The following is a 27,297-nucleotide window of genomic DNA, read 5'->3' as shown; positions in this document are numbered from 1 at the left end:
GTGTATATATAAAAAAAAAAAAACAAGTCTTTACCATATTGAAGGAATATATATATATATATATATATATATATATATATATATATATATATATTTTTTTTTTTTTTTTTTTCCTTCAATATGGTAAAGACTTGGTATTTTATTTAATGTATATTATGATATTTTATGTAACTCCTTTTTATAAATATTATAAATATTAATCTTTTTTACGTAGTAGTGGTTAGTTACTAACATATTTTACACAAGTATTATAATGTATTTTTTTAATTGTGTGCACTCAAAAAAAAAAATGCTGGGTTAAATATGGCCAAACCCAGCCACTGGGTTGTTTTGACCCAGTGGTTGGTTAAATGTTTAAAAATTACTATTATATGGCTGGCTTAAAATGAAGCCAAAATAGTTTTTTTTTTTTTTTTTAATTCGTAAGACATAATTACATTAAAACATAATTACTAGGGGCTTCAGCAATAATCAAATATTGAACATTTATAATCAATTTAAAAAATGTTTATTATTTAATTATTATTAATTCAGCTTAATAAATAATTTATTAAGCGTATTAATAAATGTTGATTTACAACCTTCTTCGAGTTAATTTTCAAGCAGGAAATCTAGTAATGTTTAAACAACAGTTAAGTTAAATAAAACTACCCAGAAATATTTAACCTAACCGTTGGGTCAAATCGTCTATATTTCACCCAGCGCTGGGCTGTTTTTAACACACACTGATCTGACCTTATTTGGAGCAAAATATTGACCACTCACATTAGTCACTCACCTTCTTATCTGGATTTTTATTTTATATACTTATTTCTTTTTTCAAACGACACTGATATCACCAAAGCCTTACAAATGTGCACAAACTTCCTCAGTCTTTATTAGGTTGTCATAAAATGTGCGACTGGTTCGCGTGGTCTCTCGTGCAGAAGAACGCGAGCTCATCCAGTGGATGTGAGCGCAGATGTTGCTCGTCGCGCCCGAGGAGCCTCACACACTCTTCATCCTCCTCTCTCCCCATGGCGAGAAAGACCTTGGCTTGGTAAAGGACACTGTTCACTGCATTTTATGTTTTGTCATTATCTAAAGAGCTTTCACCGAACACTAATGATGTGTTTGTGGTAGGTTAGTGCTGTGAAATGTGGTGTTTCAATCATGGCACGGGGTCTGATACCGTGGATCTGGCTGAAGCGACCCGTCTATATCCAGGTAAGACGTCGCGTAAATAAACATCGCGTGTAGGCTAACTTGTTCATAAATTGCACCGAGCTTTTCGCTTAAATAACCATATGTGCACTTGGAATAATTTGTGCGTGAGATTTGAATGAACGAGGCGGGGACGCTGTTATCCCGTTTGGACTCTGAAGTTTTTGAAGGCTTCATCTCTTCCTAAAGCTTCACTCCATCTAACCAGCTCTAGTACAACGACTGAATGCGTCGAGCGCGCTCTTTTCAGTCATTTTTTTCGACCTGTGAGCCTCATTTTAATATTTTCTCCTACTAAAAATACCGAAATGCCATGTTCGCAACTGTATTGGTTGCTGTTCTCTTGTGGATTTTATGGATGTGATGGATGAAACTGATGTTGCTGCGTTTTATCCATCGTCGGGTCAGTCGTTGCTGTAGCAACCGCGCTGCTGTATAACATTTTTATAGTCCTGCTGAAAACATTTTTCTTCCCTGTCAAGAATGTAATGCAAAATATAAACCATGAATTCCCAAACTCGTCGGGGCGCTGTGTTCATGTGCGTCAAAGATTGACGACCTCATTTTACACTTCTATTAATACTCAATAACGTCAATAGAAGCTCATATGTATTTAACTCAAGAGAATAATAAACCTAGTTGCACTGCTGAAGTCTTTTCAGGGACATCTAGCCTACTTGTGGGAGTCTTTATCAGGCTTCTGCAGAGTTTTGCTAATGTTTTGATGTCATATTCCACTGAAATATTAAAAGAATAATAATAAAATACTACATTTTAGTATATAATAGCTACTAACAGTAGCAAAGTGAAGGTGCAGACTGATGTTACTGCAGAGCCCATGTGCCGGGTGTGACATTAAGTGCTTTTACTATTTCCACCCTTGACATGTGGATAGTACTTGGACTGTACTAATTGCACATAAATTGGTCTGACAAACCACAACTCCTTTTTTATTTTAAAGTGTGCACTGTACAACGTTTTTAACAAGTGCTTATGAAATGTTATAAAATCACATTCACGGTATTATAAAAACCAACTTGTTTATGCTTATATGAATATTTTTATCATTTATTGGCAGCAAATTATTAAGGCTTTTAAAACATGTAGATATGTAGGCTTCAAATATCACCTATTAGCAGGACCTGTGCTAATAATCGGAATAGTCGGATTAATTAGGCTACTCACCTTCATGTTGTTCCAAAACCGTCAGTCCTTTGTTCATCTTCAGAACACAGATGAAATCCAAGAACTTTCTGACCCTGCATAGACAGCAATGCAACTAAAATGTTCAAACTGCCCAGAAAGGTAGTAAGGATATCATTAAAATAGTCCATGTAACATCAGTGGCTCAACCGTAATGTTATGAAGCTTCGAGAATACTTTATAAGCACAAAGAAAGCAAAAATAAGGACTTATTATAACAATGTGGTGGAGACTGATGTGGAAGAAAAGAAATTGTTGAATGAAGTAATTATTCTTATTTTCTTTGTGCACAAAAAGTATTCTCGCAGCTTAATAACGTTGCGGTTATAACACTGATGTCACATGGACTATTTTTTGCAATCTGTAAGTTTTGCCTCTTTGTCGCCATCTCTGTTTGAAACTTGCATTTGTAGTTGTTTGCGGAATTATCATCTGTATGTGGCTAATCATGTCTTTGTAGGTTCAAAAGTACTTAAATTGTCAGTACCAAAACAGAAACGCCACAAAATGTTTCGGTAGTAACTTCTTTGTTTTTTTGGGTGTTATCTCATAAAATTGTCACTACAAAAACAGTCACTACCAAAATATTTGGTGGCATCTCGGTAGTCTTTGTCAAAACATGTCATCATTGTTTTGGTGGTGACAAAAGGGAACACATAATTCTTTATTTGGGGGAAATAACCAAAATTTTAGTACAGTTATGCAAATTTTTAGTATTTTAGTATGTTTTAGTGTTTTAGTACCAAAACATGGGATGTTTTGTCAAAAATAAAATTTTCTTGAATTATCAGCTAAGATGTTATGATAGTGTTTGGTTCAGTATATATTCAAATGAATGCGCATCCTTTTCCGTTTCAAATCAGTATGATCAACTTTTTGCCTTTTACAAAGAAAAACTGGATTCAAAATACAACAAACCTCATAAATCACACTTAAAATATTGATAAAGTTGTAATTGTTATCAATTTATTTTTCTCTGAAAACATTTGCAAAAGCTAGAAATAAATATATATTTAGAAGGAAAATGTACTTAACTGGCCAATATAACCCTTCTTATTAAATTATATATTAATGTTTCGGTAGTGACACATTTGGGGAGAGGAAAATATTCCAAAAGTTTCTGAAAATGAGAATTAACCGCACTTTTACAAGAAATGTGTACCTTGGGTATTATACAATTTGCACTACACGTTTTTTCAGCTCTGACTTTGAACCAGCTCATAATTCGCCCATCTGTTCTACATCGTGGAAATAAATACATTAATTAATTTAAAAATTCAAAATGAAATAAATGGACATTATCCATTAATTTTACAGACATTTCTGTAAATCACAATGCGATGAAGCCCAAAATGCAAAATAGAGGTGAAACACCTGTGAAAAAAAATCTGTATGGAAAAATCTTTTATATTACTACAGTACATTGTGACCCATTTTTACAGATTTTTTTCAGTGTGTGTTGTTTGTGTGAAATATACACATTTTTTTTTTAGCTGACAAAGTCTTGTGTTACAAGGTGAAACCTGGGATTAATGGTAATTCTTTATGGAAATACAGTTATTTTAGTTTTTTACATCCCTCAAAATGAAGGAAATGCTGTTGTCGTTGTGGTGTGAGGGCTGAGCGGTTGAGACCAGGACGTCAGCCCTCTTTTAAGCATTTTGTTTATTTTCTGAAGACCGTAATCCTGCATGCTTTCAGCAGCTTACTGAGACTTCCTCAGCTCTGACTGTCCTCACACCCAGAGTCTGGCTTGCTGTCTGGTGTTTTCTTGCCCAAGTGAAAGATTGATGGAGAGAGTGAACATGAATGTGAAATATGTGCTTTTTTGTGAGCAAAATGAATTTTAGAGGCAGATAGTCACTGCTTTGTACTGGTCATTGCACACTATATTAGTTTAAAGCACTGGTGGCTGCTCCCTGTGAACAAGACTTCAATTTCATTTCTTTTATCCATTTTAAGTATAGTTCAAATTACAGCCTCTCTTTTAAATACTGATGCTCCCAGAGCAGATTTCATTTTTTATAGAAAATATAGGAGCCATATTATATTATTAATCTGTTTATATGCCCTATCTGCTGTGATACTTTGTCCTCTGGAGCTATACTGTCCTCTCTAAATGGATGAACTCTGAATACAATGCTTTATTTTATCTACATATTTTATCTACAGTACAATGCTTTAGTTTATCTGTTTAGAGGTCATGTGCTCAGAGAATTTATTATAACTGCTTTATGCTCAAACATTATATGGAATGAATTAGCTTGCCTCATAAAATTCACGAGGTTACTGAGACTAAATGCTTCAGGACACAATAGTACTTGTTCTGGAGGTGAGGCTTTCTGGTCTACATTTTTCTCAGTCAGAGGGATGATTCACGTATTTCAGATACAGAAAGCTGCAGCGAGATTCAGCTAAATATAATATATGTGAACACAGATTTATGCTTTGCTTTTCATTCTTGCTGAATTATAATTGAATCTAGACATCTGCATCTTTACAAAAAACAGATCATTTTGTCCAATTTTTAAAATCTATTTAGAAATACAATACAATTATAAAATGACTCAAATATATATCTTCTGTAATGAAAATTTATGTATATGCATGTACAGATGAGGTCAAAAGTTTACACCCCCTGTCAGAATCATTAAAAATGTTAATTATTTAATCGAAATAAGATGGATAATACAAAATGCATGTTATTGTTTATTTAATACTGACCTGAATAAGATATTTCACATAAAAGATGTTCACATAAAGTCCACATATAAAAATAATAGTTGAATTTATAAAGATGGGTTCAAAAGTTTACATCCCCTTGATTCCTAATACTGTGTTCTTACCTGAATGATCCACAGCTGTGTTTTTTTTGTTTGGTGATAATTGTTCATGAGTCTGTTGTTTGTCCTGGACAGTTAAACTATGTGCTGTTCTTCAGAAAAAATTAATGTATGACTTTGAGATCCATCTTTTCACACTGTGGACAACTGAGAGACTCATATGCAACTATTACACAAGGTTCAAATGTTCACTCATAGTCCAGAAGGAAAAACCATGCATTAAGAGACGGGGGGTGAAAACTTTTGAAGAGAATGGAGATGTGTACATTTTTCTTATTTTGCATATATGTATCTATATCTATATATATATATATATATATTTAATTAGTAGTGCACTTCAGAGGCTACAGAAGATACTTACATGTTCACCAGAAGACAAAAAGTTACATTTACCCTGATTTTCAACTTCAAAAAGTTTTCACCCCCAGACTCTTAATGCATTGCGTTTCCTTCCGGAAGCTTCAGTGAGTGTTTGAACCTTCTGTAATATAATTCTTAAATACATTTTTAAATTGTGGGGGGAACATAACATTAAATATTTCAAAGTGAAGAACATATTGAATACATACATATTGAAGAAAATCTTAAATATCTAATTAAAAAGATACATTTTCTTTAAAAATCAAAGTCATACAAACATCATGCATTGAAAGAATAATAACTGTGTAAAATATCAGATAATTTGACCTTTTTATGAAATGGAAAAGTAAATTCTGAAAACACACGATGATGATATAACTGAAATTAATTTGTGGAATCTGTGCTTTTCAACATGAAATATTATATTCAAAAGCTTTTTAGCATTTATATTTATATTATGCCTGTTACATGATGATTATTCCTTGCCATTTAATTTAAACAAATCCCCATAAAACCAACTTAAAAAGATTAAATTATTAATAATTGTTAAAAGATTTTTCTCTTTTTTTGGACTCCTTTTTTCATAGACCTAGATGTCAAAAGTCTTCTGTGACAGGCTACTCTTGTGCAGGTTTCCCGAGACCTTAAAATCCTTTTTTCAAAGGTTGAGGACTAAAACACTGTGACCACCCAGCCATGAGGGAAAGAGGACATTCAGAAAAGTCTCCATAGGGAACCTTCAGACAACAAGTCCAGACAAACTTTCAGTTATCAAGGACAAGAGGGGAAAGTAATATGAGCAGCCCAATACAAAATGACACAGTTACTTCATTGCAGTTTATTGTAGACTTCTCAGACTCCGGTCCCATAGGACAGAACATTTCTTCACTCAATTCTCACCCTGGATTAGTTTCATTACACTTTTCATACGTAAGTGCATGACAAAGTATCAGCTGTTTTGGTGTTAGTCATAGAGTCCAAATATACTGCATTGCAGTTCCATGCATTGCAAGCAGTGATTTGTTGAAACAGTTGTATCAAGCCACATGCCCAGAGAAATGTTTGCAGATATGTCCGTGTTTCTTACTTGGCTGACTCACTGTTTGATTATTTTGGATAAAACCATATGATATCATGGTGTGGTATGAGCAGAGGATTGCTATATCTAGATTTCATTTGATGAAACAAGATCTTAGATGCCTTTAAGCTTAAAGGATTTTAGTGCATCAGAAAAGAGCTTGAAAATTGCTTGTGCCCACTCAGTTTCTGTGTAAACTGTTTTAATTCCTCTGTTGTCCTACCTAGTTTTTTTCTTGTGTAGCTAACCTACTGTACAGTATTTTTTAGAGTTTAACCTAATATTAGATTGCAAACAAGAAACCTGGTCCTCATTTTGGCCATATTTCAGCACCGTTTAGGGTTTTGTCACAGTCAGACGGCCATTCTCCTCCATTTTGTTCTTGTGGGAATAAAAAACCAGGTCTCCTATTTACTATGAGTGTCAGGCTGGCCCTCTTTGCTTCCAGTGCAGCCCAGAGGAACTGTGTCACATGCTAAATGAGGTCATATTTAAATATATCAAATATATATTATAAGGACAGCAGGAAGACAGTTTGAGTGTGTAGTATATTATTATGGTGAGTTATTTTAGGGTCTTAAATCTAAAATTCTTGATCATTTGTAGATTAAATTCACACTACAATGTCTTTCAAATGAGACTATATCTCATTCTCTCTGCAAAGTAATTTTTTTTTCTTATATTTAAAATCATATTTTAAAAATGATATATAATATATTAAATATATTAATATATTACACAAACACACACATATACAGTACTAAAGCAAACAATTATGTAAATGTAAAATTATATATGTGAGCCTGGACCATAAAACCAGCTATAAGTAGAACGGGTATATTTGTAGCAATAACCAACAATACATTATATGGGTCAAAATGATTGTTTTTTCGTATTCATTAGGATATTAAGATAAAGATCATGTTCCATGAAGATATTTTGTAAATTTCCTACCATAAAAATATCAAAACTTAATTTTTGATTAGTAATATGCATTGCTAAGAACTTCATTTGTACAACTTTAAAGGCGATTTTTTTTGTATAAATCTCAATTTCAAAAACTTGACCCTTATGACTGGTTTTGTGGTCCAGGGTCATACATATATATAATAAAAGAGTTCATTTGCAAAAACAGATAACTCACAGATAACTTTTCAAAATTTTTTTTTTAGATTTTTCATTGTGCATTCCAATTTATCTTAATCAAACTGCAGTTTAACTGCAGTAAAATATTTTTTTCTGCAAATAAACTCTATATATACTCTATATTTTTATATATGTATATATTTAGAGAGATCTATCTATCTACAGTGGAGATCAAAGAGAACAACCTATAATTTCCTAAATTTAAAGGCCACTGCTTAGTCCTATTTGAAGTAATCCTAACAAGAGAAGAAGGGCAGTTTATTAAGCATATTTCATAAATTAATTGTGTTCTAAAGCACTGTATAAAAACTTAAATGAGAGATTTGAATAAGAACACAAAATTAAAGAACACTTACAGATACCTTCAAGTTATTGGTGTTAATCTGGTACCTAGTGCTATTTTCCTTAATTATACGACAAACCCTATTTATTTATTGAGATTGCAAGATGGAGACTTAAACTGCGACAGAAGGCTGTCCTGATGAAGGCCAAAGGGATGAAATTTTTAGTCATTGCAAGAGAAGCTGGTCATTCCAAATCTGTGATTTTGCAAATATTGCAGATTCACAATGACACTAATTCATTCAAGTCTCCCAAAAAGGCTGGTTGTCCATATAAGACAAATGCACAAGAACACAGGAAAATGCAGAGACTCTCAATGGGGAATTGGTTCAACACTGCAGCTGGAATTGCTAGCCAGTTCAGTGCTAAACAGGGTAAAGGTCTGTCTCAGCATGTTTAAGAGAAGTGACCAAGCCTTTCATCAAAATCAAAAGGCAAAGCTCACCTTTGCTAAGGAACATGTTGTGTGGAGAGAGGAGAACTGGTCTAATGTTCACTTCAGTAATGAAGGCAAGTTTAAATTTATTTGGGTCTGATGGGAAACATTTTGGAACTGCAACATCTCCCAATCAGCCTATATGTGTATAATAAAATAAATAAATTACATACATACCTTCAGTTATTTTTGATAAGTATTGGGATTTAATCTGATCCCGAGCACTGCGTGGGAAAAAAACAAACATATGTGACCTAAGCCTTCCTGTCTTATAAAAGAACAGCTGTTTTGAAACGACAGCTTGTAATACAGTGAACAAGATGTTGCTGTGTCTAGATTATTTGTTGCTGTTGAAGTCACACATCACTGCGCAGTGAAACAAGGAGCAACTGATCGTCATTTCACATTAGTCATGTTTTTTTTTTCATATGAATCCGGACTGCTTTAGTCACCCTGAATCACAACCTTCCTGAGCTCCAGCAGTTAGGTTGATGTAAACATTTTGGACTGTTGCAGTGTTGAGTCAGTGTGTAGATGGATGTGTCCCATGGGGCAACAGGAGTGAGAGAAACGGGATGGGGTGCCTGATTGCTGGTTGTTCTCAAAGAGATGAGTCAAATTAGACCTGCAGTGCCTGTGTGACGTCTGCTTCCATCAGAACGCCGCCGCTTGGGAGCAGAGAAACAGAGAGAGAGGGAGAGCGGGAACTTATAATGCACCAGAGAAGCCTTTTCTTGTTCTTCATGCCATATATTTCCTTTAGAGAGGGAATATTCTTGTAAATGTTTTCTCCACAGTTCAGGTCATCAAAAACCCTTCTTGTTTTTGAGGTCATGCGTGACAGCAGCCATCTTTCTCTCACTCCTGGTCTGTCTTTGTCACTTTTCCTTGCTCTTTTTGGTGCTTTCTCCATCTATCTGTCATTCATTGGTCTGAAAGGGAGGGGGGCATTAGGGAGAAGGCAGCAAGAAATCGCTTTAAGATCATGAATTATGGATGAGTAGAGAGCAAGCTATGAAAACAAGTGTCAGTGCAAAAATTCTCCCCCACTTGATCCGCTTCTTCCGTCCTATCATCTCTCACAAGCCACTGAGGGGTTTGAGGATTAAAAGCAACAGACATGCTCCATATTCCTATTATGTATGGCAGAGTACCTGAAATTGAAGGCCAGGCTTTTAGAGAGCGAAGAGTAATGTTTGAAGCTGTGGGCACTAGGAGGTTGATTACATAGTAAGCTTCTGAAGACCTATCAACTGTTGGTCCCTCTGCGGTTAGTCTCATATGGAATAGAGACACTGCTGTCAAACCAAACAAGCTGTCAAAGCCTTAGGGGAGACAGTGTAATCTTTTACGTTCACATTTACATTTCTGCCTTTGGCATATTTAATCGCCAGTCAGATTCCAGAAACCAAGTGATTTATTGCTTATTCAGAAGATTCAAGAAAACGATAGATAGCACATCCATTTACATCAGTTTTGTGACTTCAGTCTTGGTAAATTGTTTACAGGGGCCCTTCGGACATCATAAATTTCCCTTGGTTTGCCCTTGGAATGAAAGAGTTGCATAACTCAAAATGTCTTGTCCCATTTCAAATAAACCATCTATTAAAACTAAACTGCAAGAATGTCTTGTAATTTTAATAACTTTCTGACGTCAGCTACATGAATACATTAACATATGACTGCCCACATTTGCATGTCAGTGATGCTTATTTGGTATTCATAAACCTGACCTGCACAGTCACAGTCACAGTGAAGCAGGGGAACTACTATTATTCATTTTCCTTTTTTTTGGTAACACTATTTTAGGTACCAATTCTCATTAGTTGGTTTTGAAATACATATTAATGGGTTAAAGGAGAAGTCCACTTCCAAAACAAGGATTCACATATAATGTACTCACCCCCTTGTAATCCAAGATGTTCATGTCTTTCTTTCTTCAATCGTAAAGAAGTTATGTTTTTTGAGGAAAACATTTCTGCATGGACTGATATGGTGCCCCAATTTTGAACTTCCAAAATGCAGTTTAAGTGCGGCTTCAAACGATCCCAAATGCGGTTTTAAACGATCCTAGCGTTATTTATATTATTGGTTCTTTTCATTAAAAAAATACAATTTAAATACTTTTTACTTGAATACTTGTCTTGCCTTGCTCTAGTTGAACTCTGTGTATTCTGGTTCAAGACAGTTAGGGTATGTCAAAAAACTCCAATTGTATTTTCTCCCTCAACTTCAAAAATCATTTCAAAATCATCCTACATCACTACAGAAGTACTGACCCAGTCTTTGCAAAGTGAACATGCAAAGAAGATCAAACACCCTTAACAAAAAAGGTAAAACAGCGATATAGGACGATATAGGATTTTTCGACATACTCTAACTGACACAAACTGGACAAAAACAGTCCAGGCAGAATAAGACAAGATGAGCATCTGACATTAAAAAGTATATAAATTGTATTATTTTTATGAAAATAACCGATCGTTTCGCTAGATAAGACCCTTCTTTCTCAGCTGGGATCATTTACAGCCGCATTTGGGATTGTTTGAAGCCGCATTTAAACTGCCTTTTGGGGCACCATATCGATTATATGGAAAAAAAATGCTGAATTTTTTTCCTTAAAAAACATAATTTCTTTACGACTGAAGAAAGAAAGACATGAACATCTTGGATGACAAGGGGGTGAGTACATTATATGTAAATCTTTGTTTTGGATGGACTTCTCCTTTAATGACGTGACACCTACTTTTTCTGTCTGACTGCATTTTTTTCAGTTAAAAATGGGTTTAAATGCATAAAAAAGGTGTCATATATGTAAAGTACCTCTCCCATGTATAGACCCACTTTAGCTTTTCAAAAAAAGATTAGTAATTTTTCTATTATTCAAAGTGTCAAAATATCATGTGATGCAACTATCAGTACGTAACTCTTGTTTTGGAAAATGCCTAAATTTATCCAGATTCATAACCTTCATAAAAAATAACCTTTTTAACGGCTGGTATGTAGTTATTTGAAAATGATGTGGTGTGACCTAAAAAAACAATGAAAATTAAGTTATTTTTAAATATTAAGTATTTATTTTTATTATAAACTCCATAGTGACCTTTTGTGGGAATCTTGTTTTGTTTAGGTGGCCAATTCCATGCTTGTACATGAAGAGTTCAGATGCAAAACCAGCTAAAAGCCATCTCGGTCAAAAATGAGATAATGATACTGAGTGAATGCTCTCGACACATATTATACTCCATCAAATACTTTTTCTTCAAACTCGCTAAAATACCAGTCTCAGCCCAATCAGAAGTACCGGTACTTACATAGAAACCTATACATCTGAGCCTGATAAAAATGCATTTTTTAAAGAAAGCTGTCAGATGGATTTAGCTGGTTTTGCATCTGAAGTCTTCATATTTTGATTGAATTTGAAAATATTATGAGTGTTTTCCATTACAGATAAATGTCCCAGATTTTATATTCAGTTGATGGTTTATATACATAAAATACTTTTATTTGGAATAGATTTTTAGACAGTTTATGTACAATATGAGAAAAAATGCAAAAAAAAAAAAAAAATAATAATAATTTAGAGCATACAATTTTAGTTTGATAATTATACATTTATTAGTAATTTATTATTTATTTATTAATAACTATTTTAGTCTATTTTACCTGATTTCACTGCTTTTCACTGTTAATGTTATTTAATGAAAATACAATAGTTTAGTGTTAGTTCATGTTAATTCACAGTGCATTAACTAATGTTAATAGGCACAACTTTTGATTTTAATAATGCGTTAGTAAATGCTGAAATTAACATTAAGATTAATAAATACTGTAGAAGTATTGTTCATTCTTAGTTCAGGTTAAATTATGTAGTTAACCAATGTTAACTAACGAACCTTATTGTAAAGTGTTACCCTTTTTTCTATATCGTTATCTTGTTTACTAATATTTTTCTAAAGAAAATATTTTACTCAATAAGGATGCATTATATTGTTCAAAAGCATATTAGAATAATTTCTGAAGGATTGTGTGATACTGAAGAATCAAGTAATAGCTGCTGAAAATTCAGCTTAAATTATAATTTTTTAATATAAATAATAAATATTAAAAAAGCGAACAGACCCAAACTTTTAACAGTACTGTCCGTACAATATAGAAATAATGATATAAAAATTATTTGTAGTCTACTGGTTGTGTGTAGCACTTGCTCCTTTGTCTACTCCTACTAACTTGCAATGGTGAATGATTTTGATTCATGCAAATTTATAGATGGATGAAATTTTCTTTTCTGAAACGCTTTTTTTAAAAAAACTGCCCTTTGAATGTCCTCTCGAACATTCCCAATATAAGAATAAGTGCCTAAGGTGTATTTTTAACGAGGTCCCCGATCATTTCATTCTAACCTCAACAGTTTTCAATGCTTTTATCCTGTCACAATGTGATGCATGCATTGCAAGGGACTGATTTTGAATGACAGGGCAACAATATTGGACAGCAAAATCACACAAATTTTATTCTCAGGGTCAGAGCGAGAGTAAAAGCGAAAATGAAAAAACTAAATTATCAAACAAAAATCCTGACTAACATTATAAGAGGTTGAATGTAACATTGAGAATTGCAGTGGTTCTTTGAAAGTGTGGAGTACCTCACTTAACACTCACTCCTTTTGCCTGTATGTCTTTACAACAGTTCTGATTAAAATGTTAGATGAAAGCCTTTGAGGGTCATTGGGATACCACTGTTTCTGCCCACCTTTTCCACAGCCACTGGTCTCCACTCACTCAGCCACTAATGAAAAGCAGACACAAAGCCTCAATCAATAACCTCTCATTACCTACTTCTGTTCGGCTCTCCCTTTGGTGATGGCCGATGTTGTCCTGAGGATGAACATGCCACATTAGCCGAGTTGAAATTAATGTCTCTCCGCATTGACTGAAAAGGTCAGGTGTGGGTTTGCTTTGTTTGTGAAGTGCTGCACTTGTAATGGAGCAGGGATACATTTGTTTCACCAGGATCGATCTGGAATACAATGCATTTTGGCAATGAGCATTACAGCATGTCTCAATGAGCCAAACGATTAGAGTATTTACTGGTTTAAACAGACGTGTGTGCATACACGCTTGAGTGCATATAGACGTGCAGACAGACTTATCCTCATGGGAAGGCAGTGGAGAAGATGAACCACACGCGTACAGACGGTAGGCTTTTAGTTGTACGTTTAAAGCTGAAGCGTGTAATTTCTTTTGTATTTCAAAATACAATCCACTGTCCCAGTTAAATATACAGAGACAGATAAAAGTAAGCCAGTAATTGGCTGATTTCCCCGAAAAGTAGAAGCACTGTGGCTTTGTGGAGCTATCAAAACATTGCTCTGTTTGATTAAACGTCATAATCTAACAGAGCAAACTGGCTCAACCAATAGTGTAAATTTGGGGCAGAAGTATTTGTTTGCAGTTTGGCCATTTGTCCACACACAAACGCAGGTCACTGAAACCGAACCTTTCTGAAAACTCCTGCCAGAGTGAAGATTTTCAGAAACTCTGGTTGCAGTATTGTCGCATAGCCAGTGAAACCGGAGATTTTGGTTTGTGATGTGGGAGTGTGCGCTTTTTTCAGGCTTCTGATTGGCCAACATGGCTTTATATTGCCACCTGTTGGTTTGGCATCCTCTTGACAGTGCTTCATAGCGTGCTTTTGCGTGTTCATGCGGACAAGATTTTTTTTTTTTTAACAAAGGAGGAAAAATTTGTTTATAAAAATACCTGTGTATGTGTGGACCAGGCCTCAGACATTCAGAAAAACCTTTTTTAAAAACCATTGCATAAAATCAATATTTTTGCAATACCATTTGTTGATGTCAGAATTAAGAATATAAGTAAGTAAATAAATAAATAAATAACATAGACCTAGCATTGTAACAAAATGTTAGAAGAGTCTTAGATTAATGTGTTAATGACATCACTGTTTTTTTTTTTTTGGATGTATCTGGATCTATTAAAGAAATAGTTCACCCAAAAATTAACTGAAAATTAGCTGGAAAAATGAATAAATAACTGAAAATTTAAAAAAAAGGCTGAAAATTAACCCACCCTCAGGCCATTCAAGATTTAGATGAGTTTGCAACTATATTTGTACAAATTTGGAGAAATTTAGCATTGCGTCACTTGTTCACCAATTGATCCTCTGCAGTGAATGGGTGCCGTCAGGATGAGAGTTCAAACAGCTGATAAAAGCATTGCAATAATCCACAAATAATTTGCACAACTCAGTCCATCAATGAACATGTTGTGAAGTGAAAAGCTGCATGTATGTAAGAAACAAATCCATCATAATAGTATTAATTTCTGATTTTCAACTCTATCAAAATGAAATATTGAGAATAAAGTTATTGAAATAAAAATAAAGTTGCAAAGTGGAAATGTAAAGTATCGACAGACTTTTTTTCTGTGTTGTAATGTACATATGGGTAAAAAAGATTATCAGAAAAGAAAAAAAAAATGTAAGGAAGGGGCAGAATAAATGATGTTCATCATAAGAAAATTCTGCCAAAATGCCAACATTGTCAGATTGAGTCATGACATTTTGATTAAACTTGCATTTAAAAAATAGATAAGGTGAATTTTCATTTTACATTGACTTTAAGTAGTTGGTGGAATCTTTTATTTTTTATTTAAAAAATCTTTTAACAAATATTTTAAGACAATTGCTTATGCTTAACTGCTTTGATTCTCTGCCTCATCATAAGAGGTACGACTAACTAAGTCACATGCTCACACATTAAAGTCATGTGGTGCGAAAGCAAAAAACAGGAAATTATATCATAGGGAGAACGCTTGCAGACTCTCATGACTGTGTGCCAAGGTTAGTCAGTCTTTTAAAATATCCCAAAATACAGTTTATTAATGACATGACAAAATTAATTCAGTTTAGAAAATGTCATATGGTGCAAATCTTTAAATATGTAATGACAATATATTAATTTATAATGATCATTTATAATACATAAAATTTGTAAAAATGCTTTTTGTTGTGAAAATTACATTTAAAAACTTTTCTGGAAAGTTTTTGATGTGTATACTTATACTTACAGAAGGTTCAAATGCTCACTGTTGCTCCAGAAGCCGGGGGGGTGAAAACTTTTTGAATTTGAAAATCATGGTACATTTAACTTATTTTGTCTTCTGGGAAACATGTAAGTATCTTCTGTAGCCTCTGAAGGGCTGTACTAAATGAAAAAAATATGATACTTAGGCAAAATAATAAAAGTGTACACATCTCCATTCTGTTCAAAAGTTTTCACCCCCGGCTCTTAATGCTTCCTTTTTGAGTACAAATACACAAAAATGCTGGAAAACCAAATAATTTGTGGGACCTGAAGGATTTTTCTGAAGAACAGTGGGCAGTTTTAACTGTTCAGGACAAACAAGGGACTCATGACATGAACAACTATCACTAAACAAAAAAAAAAAAAACACAGCTGTGGATTATTCAGGTAACAACACAATATTAAGAATTAAGGGGATGCAAACTTTTGAAATGGGTCATTTTTATAAATTCAACTATTATTTTCTTTTGTGGACTATATGTAAACATCTTTTTCGTGAAATATCTTATTCAGGTCAGTACTAAATAAAAAATAACATGCATTTTGTATAATGCCTCTTACTGTGGTAAAATAATTAACATTTTAATGATTCTGAAAGGAGGATGTAACTGTATGTTCTTATTGGTACATATTTCGCGTCTTGCGAAAAAGTTACTAAAGGTACATTTTCGTCATGAGATCATGTAGAAAACATTCTACAAAAAGTATATTTCTAGAAAAGATTTTTCCTTTTATTAATGTGGACACTCTTCTTTGCCATCGACCTATTTCTGTGATGATGTCCCGCTAACACATCATCAATAGCGACCTAATTAAGACTCTTAGCTCAGAACCCCGGCTAAAGAGCGTTCACCTCAAAGTGCCGACAGACAGAAGCATGTCTTTAAAGCCCATAATTATAAGAGGAGCTGACAGAGCTCTCCAAAGTACTAAATGAAAGATCTAATGAAGTGCATTGGCCCTAATGTGGCTCTCATCCTCCGCACACGTATAATAAATACTGAAAAAACTCCAAAAACTATTTGTGCCTCTGTGCCTTATCTGCTCCCCCATAAAAGACTCATGTTGTGGACTTTTTGCTCCGTCTTGTCATTGAAATTCCACGCAGTCTTCAGTTGGGCTGAGAGTGATGTGGGGGCCGCTAGTACATTTTTCACACCGTCTCTGCCACATCGCCTGTGACTTCACAGCAGCAGAGCATCCAAATACTGTTTGACACATACAGACATGTGTCCCCTGACCAGCATGATCTCAGTGTACTCAGTGTACTAAACGATGAGAGATTTCTGCCACTGCGATCCTCTGTTAATTCAAAGTGCTGCCATGGAAACACTTCCTGTCACAAGAGGGAGACCCGTCATCCCGAGTGGCAAACTATAATGCTATTGATGTCAAACTCCCTCTGTTTGATATATGAGCTACTGCTTGGTACACAAGAAGTAGAGCATTGCTGCTTGTGTTGTCTTGTTGAAAACAATGAAGTGTTTAACTTGATTTCAGCTACAGTTTACCAAGTTTTTCAGGGTATAATGGGTAATGCGTGTTTTTCGTAGCAACAAGGTTATGTATTCCTGGAAGATAAGACTTGATCGGATTAATTATGTTTGTGGACCTGACTGATTTGATCATCTCCGCTCTCGTTATCTTTGGAGAGTCTTTCTTATCTCCTTTCTCATTATACAAGATTCAAGTTTATTTGCAGTTGTATATGTGAAAACATAATGAACATGAGAAAAACAGAAATACGCATAGCGCTAACTGGAGACATTAAACTAATTACATGCAGCTGCAGCTGAGTTTTCTGAATCATGCTGGAGAGAAATGGGTCATTGTGAGGAAATGGCGTCTTTTGTGGCTGAATTGTGTTTTATGAACATAGATATTGGGGGACTACCATGCAGACGTGTGGCTTGCTGTTTTATATAAAGGGGAACTAGGGCCCTATGATTTCCGCGATGCGAAAAAAGCAGACGGAGCAATATCTGCTGAGAGTCACTTCATGAGCATTTGACTGGTTTATTTTAGGAAAACTAGTGTTATATCATATACACACAGAAATGTAAAGGTAGACACGGCAACCCATCAAAATAAAAGTCTGGTTTAACTTAAAAACATATATATTACTATTACTACTGCTACTACTAAAATGAAACAAACATTATTTTTTAGGGTATAATCACAACATTTCTTCTATGTTTCAATTTTAATAGTCAATTCCTCTTTGTTGGCCAAAAAAAAGTTTGCATAATTTTCAATAATTAAAAGATAAATTAAATTAATGTTTTATGCCTTCATTTGATAACCAGAACATTTTAAATACACAACACAGAATTTCTGAGGGTAAAAAAAAAAACTTTTATAAGACTATTTTAAGAATAAATTTGAAAAAAATTAAGTATGCATTCAAACTTGGAATTTGGAAAAAAATAAAACAGATTTCATAGGGCCCCAGGGAACCTAGCTTGATATAACATAAATGATTTCTCTTTATGAAATATATAGTAGAAAACCCATGAAAGATTGACGGTTACATAAAAATCTACATTGTTTTATACATATTTTGGACTATGGGGGGCGCCATTATTTTGATGATGTGAAATGGTTGCACTCTGTGAGCTACCGGTGCTACCTGTTTCTGTTTTTACCACAACACAACTCAGAAAATAAAAAACTGATATGATGACCACAGCTACTGAAAGAGCTTACAGGTGGCGATGGATATAAACGTAGGTTTAAACCAAATGGCGTACCACTACTTTTTCAAACGCCCTCAGATATCGAAATTGAAGCTGAGAAACTCCTTGGATAAGTAAGTAAGTAAGTGAGTGGCTGTGGCGTCATAACAAGCATCGGCATGTTTACAACCTGCCAAGATGGCATCTAGCATTTCTTGTTTCTGCTGTTTGTAAGCTGTTTCAGTAGTTGTGGTCTACTAAAAGCCTCAAAGGCATCAGGGCTAAAGTGGAGAGAACAAAGATGCAGGTCTTTAGGAAGTTTTATTCATCCACAGGCATCTTCCATTTTTTGAATAACGTAAGTCTTTCATGAGTTTTCTGCTGCATATTTCAGTAACAGACATAATTTATGTCATATTAAGCCATACAAGTCTTAATACCCAGGGTTCCCTTTTATAGCTGATTCTTAAAGGGGTCATTGGATGCTAAGTTCACTTTTACATGTTGTTAGAACATTGATGTGTGTTGGCAGTGTATGTACAAATCTACCCTATAATGATAAAAATCCATGCAGTTTTTTTTTTTTAATTAATCTGTAAAAATAATATTTCCTTTTTCAAATCAAGCCATTCTCAGATGCCTGTCATTGTGGCGTCACACCCACAGAGGTCGCTCCCATGATAGTTGATTGACATGAGCGTCTTACCTCAGATCAGCTGTCACAGTCCAACCTCCATGTTTTGATGCCGGAGCAGGGATGTAAGTTAGACAAGAATTGTACAATCGAGGTGTTGTGTTGCTGGATGTAATAATGAACGTAGTGGTCGTCATGTACTCTTGACATCTGAGCTGCTGAAGATGCAGTGAATTACGTTTGTTTGTGAAGGGAATGCGCCTCCCGATCTACATATATCCGTCTATGTTCGTGCGAATCATTCGTGATCCAGCTTCACTTACAGCAGAAGTGAGTATAAGGGTTTTTTTATGAATCTTTGCGATTGCCTTTCCTAATAATGTGCTAGTTAGCAAGTTTAGCGGCTAAATACGACTAAAGTAAACAGGCTTGTCACTCCACAGAGAGAAGAGAGGGGCGGGGCGAGCAGCGCTTATTTGCATTTAAAGCAGCCTCGACCAGAATGGGATGATTTTTGCAGAGCTAATTTTGGCAAAGTAAAGAGGGTGTTGTTTTATGCTACCATTGAGAATTTTTTACTAAAGTATATTATAGACTTTTCATTAAGACCCTAAAGAATCATATCAACTTGTGGAAAATGGGCATCCGACGACCCCTTTAAAGGGTTAGTTCAACCAAAAATGAAAATTAATTTACTCACCCTCAGGGTGTTCCAAACCTGCATGAATTTGTTTCTTCTGCTTCAAACTGATTTTTATATTTTAAAATTAACTTTTCCTAATTGAAAAATATTGAAAATATAATATATATATTTTTTATTTTATTTCTAATCAAATCAAAGTGCTATTCATTCATATGCTGAGTTTAATAATAATAAGATAATACAGAAAATAATTGGAAATATATAATGATTTTCACTTATGTGTGTGTGTGTGTGTGTGTGTGTGTGTGTGTATATACTAATAATTTAAGGATGGATTAAATTAATTGAAAGTGACAGTATAAAGCCATTATTACAGAAATACATTTATAATGTAATTTTAAATAAATTATTATTTTGACCTTTCTGCGTTTCATTTTTGTTTCTTTAGCACAGCATATTAGAATGATTTCTGAAGGTTCTTGAGACACTGAAGACTGGAATAATGGCTGCTGGAAATTCAGCTTTGCCATCACAGGAACAAATCATATTTCAAAGCCCATTAAAGAAAATAGCTATTTTAAAATAGAATTTCACAATATTACTGTTTTACTGCTTTTGAGCAAAACGCAGCCTTGAGCATAAAATACTTCTTTCAAAATTTAAAAAAAAAACATTCCGACCTCAACAGTTTTAAATGTTGTTCTAAATGGGTTTTTTTTCAACTCATACAATAAAACATTGGAAATCATAATTCCACCATTCAAAAGGGCTGAATAGTTAGTGACACTCTTAACAGATTTTTAAATGCGTGGTTATGTTTAATATTTTCCTCAATATTTGTATAAATATTTTAAACATCAGTAGCGCATCATGGGGATATTGACAGAAGACATATAGCACCAGATATGATTTAGATATCAGATTTGATATCAGATATCAAGTTTTAAGCCAACAGACATCAGCCAAATAAGAAGCAGAGGATGGCAGTAGGAGGAATTCAGTGACGAGAGACTGTGAAAGCGGAAAACTGATTTAGGTTTGATGAATGAACCTCTTCTCCCAAACCTTGACTTTGGGCTCAGGGAGACGCAGCCTACAAAACTGAGCATTCTGTCAGCCCATTGCCATGGCGACAGCTCCTCTGGGTCTTGCGAGGTATGAAAGGCTGTACAGGACGCTGGCCTGCCACAACTCTCTAACGCCTGTCATCCTGGCTTAGTGAAGCAGTGAGTTTGAGATGGTGGTGAGGGGGGAAAGATCCTGAAGGGCATGAGATTTAAAGAGTAGAGTAAGATGGATTCTCAGATGGAAATGGCAGAATTGCATCTCACTGAGTGCCCGTAGCGAAGAGGGAGTGATGACCTGTCATTAGAGGAGCCACTGAAGAAAGACAAAGAGAGAGAGATCAGATTAAATTAGAGACAAACTATCAGATGAGACCAATGATAGGGTGACTAAGATCCTCATTTTAAAATGTGTAGGAAAAAACACATGTATCATCTCAGTTCTGCTGACTGTAGGACCTGACCAAATTTTAAATTGGAAACTGGAGGGGCAGTTCAGACTTCAGAGATGGAGGTCCAACCGGTTGGGGCTTGAAATCAATCTACTTTCCATTATTGGCATTTTGGTTATTGGTTTAGATCAGCTCGGGGTAGGATATTGGTGTTCGTACGTCTCCAGGCTCTGAAAATAACTGGATTTGCTTTATCAAAATAGAGTACAGATTAAATCTTACTAAGGCTTGTACCATGAAATAGGAGGCTGATTAAAAGAGGCTTACTGTCAGTTAGAAATTTGGATGTTCTCTGAGATAAAACGTCAGTGCGAGAGAGAAACTAGAGAGCTGATACTGTGCCATAAGCAAAATAGACTGAAGAAGAAAAAGAAAGTCCATCACTGTCCAACTCATGTCTCATCATCATTAAGAAAGAGAAGAGGCTCCATCAGGTCTGTTATTTGTCAGCTAAGCTCTTGCAGTGTGCATAATTGGCAACTATTATTGATATGGTATGAGATCATTCACTCTAGAGCAATTAAAGAATGCAGGGCAAATGGGAGCATAACAACAATATATTACCATCAACCGTATGCCTGTATTATATCCAATCACTATAATCTCTCTCTCTATAACATTTATAAATAAATAAATGCAGTATGTCTATATTATAGCTTATTAATATTTGATTAAAGTTTAATGAATGCAAATGAATTTAACCATTATGACCAAATTTGTAACAAAAAAAGAAATATAATTTAATGTGGTCAAAATTAGCGTGTTAACGCAGCCTATTCATTTTTTTCAGTTTAACGGCATTAAAAATATTTAACACTGTTAACCCAGGGGCGTGGCTAGGGGCGTGGCCACACCACTCACAACTGCTGTTTCTGTCTCTTTTGTCTTGAGAAGAAGTGTGTTATTTAGTCGCAAAACATTTTTATGAACACATCAAACGGGAAACTTTTCAGACACACGGTCCAACTTCACCTCAGCGCTAGGTGGAAGTCAAACGAGCACGGGAATGGTACAGTGAACTGCGGTCAGATGAGATGTTGTCAGGCCATATGTCAGTAAAAATGAGTTTATGTGTCCTGTCAGCCGCTATACTGTGCTTTTAGCATGCATGCTACAATTGCACACTTCAACTGCATGTGCAAATGAGGTGGCACGTGCTGTAGCCTGTATTATTTCATATTAAAAAGCGAATGAAACTACGAGCATGCGTGTCAGATAGGGATGGGCAATGTGGGCTTAAAAATTTATCACGATAATTTCTGGTATTTATTGCGTTAACGATATCAATGATGATAATTCAGGGAATCCTGTTTCTTTAGAGAAAAGTATTATCTTTCCTATTTTTATTCAGAATAGAGTGTTGTGAGCACAACTGAGTACACACGTAATGTAATGACTGTTTATTTCACTAGAATGTGAATTAAATTATTATAATTTTTGTAGTTGAACACCAAGACGAATTCTTTGTTTGTAAACACTTGGCAATAAAGCTCTTTCTGATTCGGAAGCCGGGGGGCACTCTTGTGCAGAAATGCCACATATGCTTTATAGCAGAAGTAATAGTACTGACGACGCTCCAGGAATCTCTAATCCAGTTATCGCTGTAGAATAAAACACTGATAGGGAAATATAAACTGAGGAAACTTGAAGACAATAAACATACGATAACTACAATATATGGTTTGTCTGTGTTCTATAAGCAATCTTGGGTATTTTTTTAAGGATAAAGTATATTTATAATGCAATGCTTATTGACATAGCCTTTATAATACTATTAAATAGTGTGATTTCTGCCTCATTCTGTGATATGAAGCCACGGCTGATCACAAAATTTATTTCAAACACTTGACTATGTTATGTTATGTGACTTGTCAATAAATGATATCTCTGTTGGACAATGGGTTTGTAAACAGGCTCATACACGTGCAAAACTGCATCGCACATGTGCTACAATTTAACAATATTCAAGGCTCAAACCGATTTTTTTTCACACTGCACAGTTTTGACCAAACCAGTTACAGATTGAATCTCCTCATTTAGCGATATACTTGTTTCACGTTCGCCTTCAGCATGTCACTTTATACTGTCACACACAGAAATATGTCAACAACTAGACTTTATTGTCATCATTGCAGGAAGTGTAATTCTTATAGTGGGGAAAAATTTTACCGGTATATTGCAAACAATAAGATATCGCCCATCCCTAGGGTCAGATCCACGTGACGTGTGGTGGCTCTTAAAGTAATAGCAGCCAAATAACGTCAACCTAAAAACCCAGCTGCTGTGATGTCTATTAATCAAAAAACAAAAGAAAAATAAAAGGAAAAATCATAACGGATTGACAGTACTAATATATTTTCAACAGAACTTAGATGTGCTTAGACCAAGTTGGAACTGACACACACAGGGTGCTATGTTTTATGTCTGTCAGCATAGTTATCGGCTAATGCAATTCTTGGCAATTTTGTAATGACGATTTATTGCTCCACTACATTTTTGCAGTTCAATGTTTACACTGGATTGAATCACAAAGTACCAGTGCTCACCAGTACAGTGATACACACTGATTTTAGAGAAGGAAGCATACACTTTTAGCAATGTTGACCTCATTTACACTCAAGCACAGAATGAATAATGAATAAAAACATAAAAAAAAGTTTAAACATTGCAACCAAGAACATCTGTACTTCGAGTTGAACCTAAAAACTCAGGATTTCATGTGGCCTCACTCTACTTCATGATTTTATTGTGCAGGTTAGGCCTATCATATACCTAATGGTTAAACACTAGCTACATTAATACAGAGATGCATAGCTGCAATGGTTGTGATTAATAATTTAACATTTCTTATAAATTTTGCAAGCTGTATAGCTGTTTGCACTGAGCCGAGCAAAGTTCAGCAAACTGTTCCTCTGAGGTTTGGTTTGCACTAACAAACAATGTGTGTTTTCCAGTTCCAACCAAATAAGTGTCAAATATTATCACTTTTACATCATATTTTACATCACCTCATCAACTACATCAACTACTCAGCTTCAGTTTGGACATGGCACTTTCATACTTATTTTTACTATTTTTCATAGATCAGTTTTGTTACATTGTTTTTCATCTGTCATGTTACCACATACAGCCCTCCTCTTCCTTAGTTGTTTGTTTTGCTCCTGTTGCTCTTGGTGAATGTGTTTGCATGACGATCAGCTTAAACAAACTCTGTATACAGGTGGTAAAGCACTCAGCAAACAACTGCTACACACAAAGTGCCTCCTAAAACCCAAAACTGTCGACACTAGATCTACCATGTTTCCCATGGAGCTACTGCAGGCTATCACACTCAGCTACGAGGGCCGTTCCTCCTCCTCAATGCCAGAGGAGAAGTTCTGTCAGCTCAGATTTTGCAGATAAGGAAATGTCAGACCACGGAGGGCCACGATGGTGCTGAAATTAGCCTGCCTGTGTGCTACCCCGCTCACTCAAACGCTTGCTTGTAGTTTTAGGTGAGCTTTGACTCCAGCTCCTCATTTGAAATCTCTTTCCAAGTCCCGACAGTAGATTTCTCTCTCAAACATTTGCGATTATTTTGAAGATGAAGGTGTAACATGCATTTGACGACTTCTTAATGAAGTTCTGCCCACAGGAAAAAAGAAAATTGACTATATAAGACTCAAGCACTCTTTTAGAGAATCCTGGTGTGGATTTGGAAAAATATCCCTGTTGCATCATAAGTGTGTGATTTGACCTCTGTTGTTTCTAGAAATCAGGAGAAAATGGTATTTCATGAAGTGCCCTCAGCGGTTGAAGTGAGTGGGCTATTTATAGTGGATCACACATCCTGTGTGCCTGTCAAGATGATAGTTTCCCACTGTTCTGAGCTTTAAAAGGTCACACATAAATAAAAGATGATAGCATTTTCCTGGGTTTAGTACATCATAGATTAAATGAATGAAATTACTGATATTGTTATGTTCTGGAAGTAATTAATACATAAATTCCAGCATTGCGTTTACGTGTAGAAAACTAGACAGCTATGATTAATAAATGTAATTTTTACAGTTTTCTTTTAGGAATAGTTCTCCCAAAAACGAAAATTCTGTCATTAATTACTCACCCTCATGTTATTTCTGTAAGACCTTCATTCATCTTCAGAACACAAATTAAGATTTTTTTGATGAAACCCGAGAGCTTTCTGATCCTGCATAGACAGCAATTTGTCAGTAAGAAAGGATTGAATTAAGTTATTTTTGTTTTCTTTGCACACAGAAAATATTCTCGTAGCTTCATAAATTTAAGGTTGAACCACAGATGTCAAATGGACTATTTTAATGATATCCTGACTACTTTTCTGGGCCTTGAATGTGTCAGTTGCGTCGCTTTCTATGCAGTAACAAAAAGCTCTTGTGTTTCATTTAAAATATCCTAATTTGTGTTCCGAAGATAAACAAAGGTCTTACAGGTTTGGAACAACATGAGTATGAGTGATTAATGAGAATTTTCATTTTTGGGTGAACTATTCCATTAAAGGAAATAATTTTTTTCTTGCACATTTACATCATCTCTCCTTGTTTGTGCACAGGCCCGGTTCTCCTACCTACACATGAAGTACCTGTTTTTTTCCTGGTTGGCTGTTTTCGTGGGAAGCTGGGTGGTGTACGTGGAATACTCTTCATACACCGAGCTGTGCCGTGGACATGAGTGCAAGAATTCTATCGTGAGTTTCCAAGTATTTGCTGAACAAAACAGGACAACATTTTGATGCTGATTCGAAGCTGTGGATATATATTCATTTTTAAAGAGGGAAAATTACTTGGTGCAGCTCTACTGCTGTTGGCTGCTTTTTGAAACATTACTTAATAAAGGGAGCCATCTAGAGGAGAGTGATTATATAAGAGACACTGAATACAAAAATGGATCAGGCAATCTTTGGGGAGTACTATGTCATGGAATAAAATGAATAATGCAGCATAGACTCTGACGTATGTGTTTCTCTATGTCTTTCCAGTGCGATAAATTTCAGAAAGGGGTGATCGATGGTTCAGCCTGCAACAGCTTGTGCGAGAAGGACACTCTTTACTTGGGAAAGTGTCTCTCTGCCAAACCCAGCAATCAGGTCAGACACAACAGATTGTAGTTGCTCCTTATTATGACACTGTAATACTTGTCTGATCTTGAAAAATGATTTATTTGGTTGTTATTCACTGAACTATGCTTTTGGTTATTTAGGTCTGCACATTATTTGCATGCACAGTATCATTAGAGTAAGGCTGAATAAAATCCATTCACTCTCTCTTTCTCAGCACTGTTTTGGTTTAACTGCTCTTGCCACCTTCTTTGTTTAGGTATATTCTGGCAGTTGGGGAGATATGGAAGGAATCATAAAGTGCCAGATGGAGGAGGACCCTCATTATGATCTGGGTGTAGAACTGGAGCCCCGAAAGGAATCCGCCTCCTTTAACAGGCCAACCAAAGGGACATCAATGGAGAAGTTCAAAGAGATGGTCTTCAGCCATCTAAAGGTCTCAAATCCCATGCTGTGTTGAAATACATTATTAATGTGAACATATATCCATTTGTTATTGCTTTAACATTATCATCTATTTGCTTTTCCTATGCTTAAATATTTTCTGTTTGCAGTGGTCTACAGGGTCTTAGCATTGAAGATTTAAATTTTGATCTAGTAGACATTTGATTGTGACATTAATAATTTCGCCCCCCGGCTCTTAACGCATGGTTTTCCTTCTGGAGCATCATTGGAACCTTCTGCTATAGTTGCTTATGAGTCCCTCAGTTGCCTTCAGTGTGAAAAGGTGGATCTCAAAATCATACAGTCATTGTTGGAAAGGGTTCAAATACACAAAACTGCTGGAAAACCAAATAATTTTTGGGCCTGAAGGATTTTTCTGAAGAACAGCAGTGAGTTTAACTGCTCAGGACAAACAAGGGACTCATGAACAACTATCACTAAATAAAAAAACACAGATGTGGATTATTCAGGCAACAACACAGAATTAAGAATCAAGGGGATGTAAACTTCTGAAAAGGGCCATTTTTGATAAATTCAACTATTATTTTCTTTTGTGGACTATATGTAAACATCTTTTATGTGAAATATCTTATTC

The 27,297-nt window shown here is 35.1% G+C and overlaps 1 protein-coding gene across 2 annotated transcripts in view; it reads left to right on the top strand.

Moving 5' to 3' along the window:
* The first annotated feature begins 728 nt into the window (after positions 1 to 728).
* The window catches only part of dipk1ab (divergent protein kinase domain 1Ab), a 31,000-nt gene continuing 4,431 nt past the window's right edge, over positions 729 to 27,297 (top strand). The window contains exons 1-5 of one of the 2 annotated variants that reach the window (XM_051112156.1): positions 729 to 1,039; positions 1,128 to 1,206; positions 25,755 to 25,889; positions 26,181 to 26,288; positions 26,518 to 26,694. In XM_051112156.1, coding sequence (XP_050968113.1) covers positions 894 to 1,039; positions 1,128 to 1,206; positions 25,755 to 25,889; positions 26,181 to 26,288; positions 26,518 to 26,694 — 645 coding nt within the window. In that variant the 5' untranslated portion in view covers positions 729 to 893. Of the gene's footprint in view, positions 1,040 to 1,122; positions 1,207 to 25,754; positions 25,890 to 26,180; positions 26,289 to 26,517; positions 26,695 to 27,297 lie in introns of both variants that reach the window. The other variant, XM_051112157.1, reaches the window with a different exon arrangement.

This window comes from Labeo rohita, chromosome 6 (genome assembly GCF_022985175.1).
Source record: "Labeo rohita strain BAU-BD-2019 chromosome 6, IGBB_LRoh.1.0, whole genome shotgun sequence".
NCBI classification, from domain to species: domain Eukaryota; kingdom Metazoa; phylum Chordata; class Actinopteri; order Cypriniformes; family Cyprinidae; genus Labeo; species Labeo rohita.
This window is presented reverse-complemented; position numbering and strand designations above follow the sequence as displayed.